General features: G+C 33.6%; 1 protein-coding gene across 1 annotated transcript in view; it reads right to left on the reverse strand.

The window, feature by feature from the left end:
* LOC129000434 (chromosome-associated kinesin KIF4A-like) overlaps nucleotides 1-10102 on the reverse strand; it is a 73832-nt gene that overhangs the window by 20051 nt on the left and 43679 nt on the right. Inside the window, exons 12-17 of the mRNA XM_054427398.1 lie at nucleotides 7851-8011; nucleotides 6186-7730; nucleotides 5480-5561; nucleotides 4715-4801; nucleotides 2633-2731; nucleotides 72-215 (exon numbers count right to left, since the gene is read on the reverse strand). Coding sequence (XP_054283373.1) covers nucleotides 72-215; nucleotides 2633-2731; nucleotides 4715-4801; nucleotides 5480-5561; nucleotides 6186-7730; nucleotides 7851-8011 — 2118 coding nt within the window. The remainder of the gene's footprint in view (nucleotides 1-71; nucleotides 216-2632; nucleotides 2732-4714; nucleotides 4802-5479; nucleotides 5562-6185; nucleotides 7731-7850; nucleotides 8012-10102) is intronic.

Raw genomic sequence — 10102 nt, forward strand, 5'->3', positions numbered from 1 at the left:
TCACTCCATTTGGTTAGCCATGGCTACTGTGATGATGTTATCACCATTATATATTTTCACTGGTCACTCACCAGGATTGTATCCTTCATCTCTCGTAGCCAACCCAGAAACACATCCTGAGGCCAACGGACAGAACTCATCGTCCTCTGATCCCACACTCGGACATTGACGTCAAACCAGCTGTGAGTCGTCACTTCCGGCTCCAGCTGAAACACCTGCGATGGGAAATACTAGTCAATACTGCAACAATACTGTTACTTTTGTCACCTATTACTTAATCTTCCAGTACTTTTCAGCTAGTCGTTCTAACGCAGGGTTACTTTTACCTGTTATACTGGTTATCAGTTGTTCCTCAGCGAGACTTACAATTATTATTTAAAGATGCTCGCTGTTTATGGGAAGATACTATCGGCGTAATTCCTGGGATAACTTTTTTTTGAAATACCAGCAGCATCCGTAAGTACCTGTTTTTAAGTTTTTGACTCTTTGAGTTGTGATATTTATTTGACTTGCATGTGTAATTAGACCTTGCATCTTTTAGTGTGAACTGTGTCTGTAGCATTGTGAATATAGTACAAATTACTAATTTATTTATTATTAATTTACGTATTTAATTATTTCTTGTAGAACTGTTCAGAATTTGGTAGAAGCATGTTGATTGGATCTGTAGAGCTTTGTGTTTTTTCCTACAGAATGTGTAACTTAACTGACGATTCCAAATGCATGTATTGTTCAAAGGAAAATAAATATTCTTATTCTTATTTTCCAACTTCTCCTGCCTAGTAGTAAGGCATCTTGAGATCAAGCTATTTTTTTCAGGGCTTCTTTATCTTTAATTCTTCTCATTTCTATTGCAATCTCGTTGAATAATTTTGCACAGTTGTGTGTTATTGCAGATAAACTCATTAGTCATTACACATGAATATTGGTACGTTACAGTTTTTGCAAATTAGTCGAGTTATCACGTTCACAGATGCAAACAAGCAGTATATACAAATTTTAACAAATGGAATATTTAGTCCCAGGTCTAGGTCTTACCATGCCACATACGGTAATAGCTTATTCCTTATATGAGAAGTTTGATGAAAGGGCTTTTGACACAAAGTAAAACTTACACAAATCGAATAAGTCATAATTTCTGATGACTTTCGACGATGATGACGATGACTTTTTTTTTTACTCACGATGTACATGACTAACATTTCATTATAATCAACATTTATTGTAAATATTTTGTATAATTTTTCAATAGCTGATCTGTTTTTTTAGCGTTTTCTACAAATGTTTCCCACTCATAGCCGTTGTTCATAATAACAATTATAAATAATAAAAAAAACCCCTATTGTTTCTATAGTTTCAAAACTGTAAGGTCAGTTTGCAAATTTACACACCTAGACAAACATTTTGGTATATAATACGTGGGGTTAAATCTTAAAACTAGGGATGGTCAAGTCTCAAAATTTTGGGAAATTTTAAATCTCGTTACACGAGACGAGATTTCTTTTTGGTCGAGATTTTTATCGAGACGAGAATAAAAAAGTAAAAACGCCTTTAGAAAGTCAATGCAATACCCGCAATACAGGAGCGTGTTGTTGTAGTTGTGTTTCCTTTGCGAAGGCGTTCTTATTTAATTTATTCTTTAAATGTAAATATTACTTTAATTATTTTAATAATATTACTTTAATAACATTTGAGAAATTTTGTTAAGTGTAAGCAGTGTGAGGAATGTTTTATTACTATAAAAAGTCAAAACAAGTAACTAGGCCTATCTTATAAAAATTAATATTGCTTTTATTTTATGATTTATTTTATTTTAGGATAAGTTGAACTCTATCCTAAATGATATCACTATGTTTCCTAATCGTAGACATTTTTAATAAGTTAGGCGTGATTAATAAAAAAATGTTATGCTGATGTTTTTTAATAAAAGATTGTAAATATTCTTGCCTATTATCATTATTTTTGTATTTAAACAGTCATCTAACAATGTTACAAAATCAGGTAAAAATTTTGAATGTGCATTTCCCGTTGTGTATGAGAAGGGAAATCCCGTCTCGATCTCGTCTCGAACTAAAAATCCAATCTCGTCCATCCCTACTTAAAACAAAAAAGCCTTAGGGGATATTGTTCAAAAAGTGTAATTTAGCGTATATTAATAACAGGATGTCCACAGAAGATTTTTCATTAATTTCCTTGACTTTCCATGACTATCCATGACCATTTACCATTGATTTTCATGACTCACGAACTTTACTCGATAATTATAATATAACATACACACACGAATAATACTACCTGGAAAAGTTATTTCACAGAAATACTGAAATATGTATTAACAGATGAAAATGGAGTACAATTAGGCACAACAATGAACTAATACAAACTCAAAACTCATAAACTAATTCAACTATAATAAATTGAATTGTCATACATTTGTTGAAATTCCTACTCTAGTTGGGGTTACGGCTGACTAGAGCATTGAAAAGTCCCCTCAAATCCATCCATCATTGGGGATTTCTATGACTTTCAATGACCACAATTTTTTCCATGCCTTTCCATGACTATCCCCGACTTTCCAAAATGTGGACACCCTGAATAATATAAATTAAACCAATCATATCTTTAAAATTACCCAAGGTATTTTGAGTCTGGAACAAATGTCCTCAGCATCTTTGAGTGACTGATGAATCTCTTCTGCCTTCAGCACAAAGCTGCATCTTGCACTTCGATTCTAAAAAAAAAATTGCATAAAAAAGGTAGACTCATCCTACATTTTATAATAGCTAGATCAGTATGAAAAATTAGCTTTAATGTTTTTGTAAAGTTAGAGTTGATAATATTCAGTTAATATAGATTATAAGTCATTTTATAACTAGTTTTGCCGTTAAAAACATGGAATACAAATAATGAATGTTTAGCTACAAATGCAGTCACCACTCATGCTTAACAATGATAAATTTACCATATTAAATGAATTCATATTCTACATAAGTTACCGAGCTACGCTACATACATTCAGGTTTTGTATCGTCTAGAAATAAAATTATTACAACATGATTTATATTTTGGAACACACTGAACGCTGGTTATGTTTCTTCAATAGAGGGATGGGATAGTGAAACGGTTGAAGCTTATGTTTGTTTTAATTCACAACAGGTTATAATCATTGAGTACCAGGGGACCGAGCATTGCTCTTGGTGTTTGTAGGAGATATTAAAAATATAAAAATAGGCCTACATATGTACAGTTTCCATCATATTATAAAATACAGTCTTAAATTATGTATAAAAAAAACAAATTATATAACATCATTTTATCAAGCTCACGCATTGGTGCTATTTGCGCAACATTTTGTGCATGGCCCTGTCGTCTCAAGTCATTGAAAATCATTGTAGGCCTAAATAAACAATTAGGCAGCATTACTGACACAGTAAAAAAATCTAAAATAAAAATTCTGCAATTAAAATTAGTATCATTACAGTATTGTCATTTTTTTATCTGGGCCATTGTATAAGAATTAATGTTATATAATAATTATTATCACATTTTATAGTTTATTGGCCTATATTTGACAAAGGTCAAACAACCGCCCATTCTGGTGGTGCATCGTCATAAACTAAAGAACGTCCTTGGGTATACCTCAATACTTTTGTTTAGCATTAGTGTATTATTTTGTGTGGTAAAGTATTCTATGACTTTGAACAGTCGTAAAATTATCCCATTGTTTAGTGAAAAGTGTATTATACTTAACCAATGCTAAATGGTATTTAGGGGAATGTCCTTTTCTTTTGAACTTTATTTAGTAATTTGCCACTGTACTGTAGATGGTTTGTTACAAGCATATGTTTCAATTCATGTATTTACATTTTTGTAAAACTGTCATTGGTACCTAGCTTTCCATAAGACATAAGACCAATGTTAAATATATTGAAATTTCATTTAAAGTTTTTAACGAAAAACAAATTTGTTCAGAACAGTGGCTATAGTTCGGCCGCTTAGAAAGCGACCTCCTCCAGCATTGGTTTAGCATTAGCGCGCAGGTCGTTTTCTAAGCGGCCGAACTATAGCATGGATATTGTTTTTAGCCTGAAACCAAGAGATATTCCTAACAATTTAGAGGAAATCGTGGGAGCCGTTTTTGAAATCATTGTCCGCAAACGTTACTCGTATTATAGTATAGATTACTGGTTACTGCCAAGCACATCAAAAAGAATTTTAAAAGAAAGAATCAGTTGATCATAATACAATGGCCGTCTGTAAATTAAGGTCTCCATCAAGCTCCCATTAGGGCTAGTTCCAAATTGAGGACAACGTTGTGTTCCTTACTTCATTCACTAATATTTTAGCCGACGATTACTCTCAGAGTATTTGAAAACGCCGAAAGTTGATGCTACTGCAAAGTATGAATTATATTCTGTTCTGTGATTTGATTTCTGTAGGAAAGGGGTCGACCACTTTTGCTGGGCAGTGGGTGTTTATCAGTTTGAAACGAGACAGTGGATGAATTCGAGGAAACTTTGCTTGCTGATCGGTGTGTTTAAGATTACCAGGCATCGTGATCCGAATGCAGAATCACTGCTTCAAGATAAATTAATGACAGCAGTCGGCCAACATGATGGAAAACAGTGTAATGTTTAAGACCACCTAAAATCTCCCTCCACAAGCCAAAAACCTAATCAATGAAGTAATGTCAAACAGAGTTATAATTACTTACAGACTTCGAATGCTGAGCAATAGAACGTCTAATCACTTTACTTGGTGTCTCCCAATTCTCTTTATCATCTTCAATTTGACTGGAACTCTGTTGTATAGGACAAATTAAAAACTTAAACTAAATCAAAACCTTGATGAGAATAATCAAATTAATTTAAGAAAAAAACAGAAAATAATGAATTGAAATTGATATTTCCATGCTATTCCATCAACATCGACACCCGACAATCGTGTTCATAGCATATTCCCAAAACATTGAAATGCATAACAGCTAGCAGCCAGATGTGCATGCTCAAGACCCATTGTTTTTATCTAAGAAAAATCCCATAAAACTGATTAAAAGTAATGTTATTTCAACATGTGTGTAAACTTACCACTCTTTGTAATCTTATGCTAGGCAATCACTTTTTTCAGAAAGCACATGCCACCAACCCATGGTTCTAAAGCCCTTGGCAATAATATGATAAAAAAATACCAAGGGCATATATTATCAAATGAAGCTAAAATGCTTAAAGAGCTATAAAAGGTGCTAATAACTCAAAAACTTGAATAACGGTCTAACACTTATACCTCCTTCTCATACAGAAATTTTTGTCCGCATAAGTGTTTTGACATTGAAAAAGAAGACAACTTAAATAAAATAACACCATGGAAAAATTCTATGAAATATTTTCTTTTAATTCCTTGAATTATGCTTGGCAATACAGAGAAAAGTAATTTGTCTCAACAGACTTGCATGGGAACTAACAGCAACAACAAATCGTACCTTTGAGAGAGCGAGTTTCCGATCTTGCTGGGACAGCTGTTCTTGTAGTTGAGTACACAGGGACTCACTTGACTCTTTCGCCCTGAGAAACAAAACAAACACTTGTCAATATGGTGTTTTAGAATTTAATACACTTAATTTGAAGCCTAACGATTGGTCAACCCTTTTTATTTAATTATTTCCCTCCTAAAATGTTTATTTTCTGTGCATCTTTTCTCTGACTGAAATATACCATCGAAGAGACACAGAGTAAAATATAGAGTAATACAGTATATGGTTTGGAATGATATTAATTTAATCTTAGGTTTCACTTTCTATAGGAACGCAGTAATAGCATTACAAACTCTGTAGTTTATCACAAATGAGTAGGATTTACATTAGATACACTAGATGGGACAACAAAACTTTTTCAAAGAAAATTCTCAAGAAAATTTTCAAATTGACAAACCCCTAATAGACTGCCTACATGGGATTGTTATGGTTAAAATGCTGTACTATACACCACATTGTTGACTAGAGTGTGCATAAATTGTGTCCCTGCACTAATTTATTACTAGATTACTACTTATGAATCATAGTGCAAGCAGATACAGGATTATCTATCCAGATTTACTTTCAATTGTAACTTCTGTAGTAATACTAGACTCTAAGTCTTAAGGTATATGCAAAGAGAGTTATATGAGACGAGAAGTGTTCAGCAACTTACCTCACAGAAGCTCTAAGTTGATTTTTCACCTCTAAAAGTTCTTTTGTGAGAGAAATGACCTGTTGCTCCATAGACGATATCCGTTTTTCATCCTCAACTTTCTTCTTTTTCAATTTTGAATTCTCATCTTTCACAGATCTCAGCTGGCTTTCTAAGTAAACTACATCTTGATAACTGTGTTTAATATTCTTCTTATCCTCTAATTCGGCCTTCAAAGCAGATAATTCATCTTCTAAACTTTGGATTGTTTCGACGTACTGATTGACTTCTTCTTTGTGCGTTTTTATCAGCTTGTCTTTTTCATCAATGTACTGGCTGATTTCTGCCTCGTGTTTTCTTGTGAGATTGCTGTTCTCATCAGCATACTTTTCAACTGCGTAGAACAGACCGTCAATTTTCTCCTTATACTTATTGTGGTCTGATTGAGCTACCGACTGCAAAGTTCGCACTTCCTTCTCAAGTTCACTGATGCGGTTTTCACATTGAATGTGGACATTCATCGATCTTGCAACAGCAACGGCCTTTCTCAAAGTGTCTAATTTCTCTTCACATTCAGTATGGCTTGCTGTCTTAGACAATTGCATGAGCTCTTTTTTCAAGGAAAGGATTTCTTTGTGGCTTCTTTCCTTGACTGTTTCTAGCTTTGAATTTTCTTCTTTAAATTTGATAATTTCATCTTGCAAGTCTGATAAAATTTTTTCTGATTCCGTCAAAGAGCTTTTCAATTTTTCAATTACTTTATCACATTTTCCATGGTCAGCAAACTGTTTTAATTCGTTTATTGTTTCCTTCAAAGTGCTGATTTCTTTTTCACAACCTTCATGATTGGATTGAGTTGTCATTTCGGTACATTTTTTCTCTAAAGTTTGAAATATTTCCTGATATTGACGAGTAAACCTTTCTGCCTCACACAGGGCTGTCTGCAACATCAGTATTTGGCTGTCACAATGGTTATGATTGAAGTTATTCTTTATTTCTAACATATTGTTCTTCATCTCACTAATGTCTCTTTCATAATTATGATTTTTCTCCGAGCATTCACAAAGATCTTCTTTCAGTTTATTGGTCTCAGCTTTTAGCTGCTTATTTTCCTTTTGATTCTCTTCCAACTCATTCTCAAGCCGACATAATTCTTCTTTGTTACGGTTGTACCTTTCATTCAAATCTTCCAATGTGCCTTTCAACTGCCTTATTTGTATCTCATATTCATACTTATCTTCATTTACCTCCGAACAATCTTTTTTCAATTCCTTGATTTCTCTGTCTAATTTCTTGTTACGATTTTCAGTCAGAGCTAACTCATTTTCCAAATCTTGAATCTTCTGGTTACAATATTCGTGAAAGTCAATGACTTTAGTTTTTTCCCATTCCTTTTCCAATTTTAAAATTTCTTTCTCACTTTGATCACAGAAGATTTTAGCTTTGGCCAGTTCTTTAGTAGTCCGATCGAGATGTTCTTGAAGTGTAAGTAGTTTTTGATCACATTCTTTATGATCTACTGACCGATTATCTTCTTTCAACCTTTGAACTTCCTGTTTTAGTTCTCTGAAACAAACAAGAATCTCCAACATTAAGTCATTGGGGCAAAGACAAGACACAAAGACAAGATACAAAGAATCAAACTGAAATTTATCTGTGTAATCACAAGTGACTGTTTGTTCTCACCTGATCATTCTCTCGTGAGGTCGCTCATTTATACGAACAGTGTTGACAATGCTACGTGCTTGACAGGCATACCTCAGTGTTGACAATGTTTCATCTACATACTGACTGCTCGGACTGATGGTGGCCAACATGGCTGTGTGAGAGTTGCCACCCAGACTTTCCTGTCACAACAAAACCAATCAAATAGTATAATACAACATTGTGCAACTAAATACAGTTGGCTACCAAACACAGTAGACATGTGCTGAACTCAGGCCAAATGTTAATGTTCAGATTATGAGTGATGACATTTACTTTTCTAAATGGTCTAAAAACTACTCAACTGTAATGTGGAAGTTTAGAAATTTGTCAGTGGGTGTCACGACTAAGGGTGGGTTGTAAATCGTTAGAAAAAATATTCATAAAACAAACAAAATTAGTAAAAATCCATTGGCATTACGCTAATACTCTGTCTGTAACAATCATATCTAATACTTGTGATGAGAGTAAAATATTATGTTTTTACTTTATACTGATAGAGGTGCCATATATGGCAACCACAGAACATAGTAGTTTTCGATTACTTTTAGGATGCTATGATCAAAAGAGCCATAAATAAACAGTCACTAGATAAAGTCTCCTCTCTGCTACCTTATCACTCCCAGCATCACTCCCACTGATAACAGTCTAAACTTATCAGTAATCAGTCCCACAGCTCATACATGGCAATTGCAAGATAAGAAATCTTCAAAGGTCAAATTAGGTCTATTCATAGTTTATCCCAAGATTATTTTTTAAATTTGTGTTTGAGCAAAATTTGGGAGTTTATGAGACAACCCCATACGATTTTAGGTCTGGTTTTACCATGTATGCAATTAACAATAATTTAATCTACAGTATTTCATATCACTAGTGTACTTGTTGCTCGAATTCGAGCAATTGCGAGGTATTACAGGTGTTAATTTAAAACGAATAACAGTCATAATTTTAGATGACTTTAAAAGAGTTGACTCAAAGGTTATGGAAATACTCACGATGTGCATAACAGTTCAATATAATCAACATTTATTGTAAATATACTATCATTTTTCAAAAGCTGATCTTGTTTTTTAGTGTTTTCTACAAATGTTCCCCACTCATAGCCGCATTAGGTTGTCCATAATAACGATTATAAATTCTAAAAAAAATAACATCATTTTTATTTCTTCTACTTGGTGGTGTTCTATGACATTCATTCATATATTTCCATAGTTTGCAGATCGGCTTTTTCAATGATTGCTGAAGAAATGCAGCACAGAACCGGTTTAACAAATTGTACAGGCTCTCTCGCTTTTTCCATTCTAATATTTACGCCAACCCAAATTTAAATCGAACATATTTCACTTCAACCAAGCCGGCAAATGTTTTAAACTAAAATATTAACAGCAATTAAATTATCCAGCTAATCATAATGTAAACAAATATGTTCTTCATAAGGGATAAGGGAACTTTAAAAGCCACTGGGGCAGAGCCTTGTTGTTTACAAATTTCATGTAGCGTATTAATAAATAATAATATTTTATAAATAATAATAAAATTTTGTTTTAAGATTTCACCCCACATACTATAATATACAAAAGTGTTCGTCTAGGTGTGTAGATTTGCAAAATGACCTTACATTTTTGAAAAAGTCCTTGGGCTCTATTTATTTATATTTACTCTTATTTACTTATATATTTAATATAAGATTTAATCTATTCACCAATCTCAGTCGGTACTGAATAGCGTAGTACTGTAGTTGTACAGTTGTAGTGAGTGGGCCAGGAATCTACCCCAACGGCCGAGTCATAAATGCTTATCTCTGCCACATCGCCGGCCTCCGTGCGTCTGCTGTGGGATTTTATCCCAAAAGCGGGATATTACAGCTGAATCCGGGAAAATATTGGACGAGTGGGGTTGTTTAACTTCGTAGTTTATATTACTTCTCTGTGGTTTAACATAACAATAACAAATTGTACAGAAAGATCAACAATGCCACCCGGAGTGTTTCTAAAGTGATACAAGTAAGTGTGTCATTTCAAGATCAGTTTGGTTTTTATTTTTCAAACCCGTGTATGACAATCATAACGGTCATAAGGATGTAACGATGTCGAAGCCTTAAAATTGCAATCTCGTCTATTTGTTGCTGCGAGAAATCTGATATTACATGTTTATCGATTTGACAGAATTTATATTATCAGCGTAGGCTGCCTCTCAAGAGCAAGTTCAACATGCTTCCGATCTTAATAAGTTTA

This window comes from Macrosteles quadrilineatus, unplaced genomic scaffold, assembly GCF_028750875.1.
Source record: "Macrosteles quadrilineatus isolate MER2022 unplaced genomic scaffold, UCM_ALF_1.0 Scaffold_8__2_contigs__length_117827958, whole genome shotgun sequence".
NCBI classification, from domain to species: Eukaryota; Metazoa; Arthropoda; class Insecta; order Hemiptera; family Cicadellidae; genus Macrosteles; species Macrosteles quadrilineatus.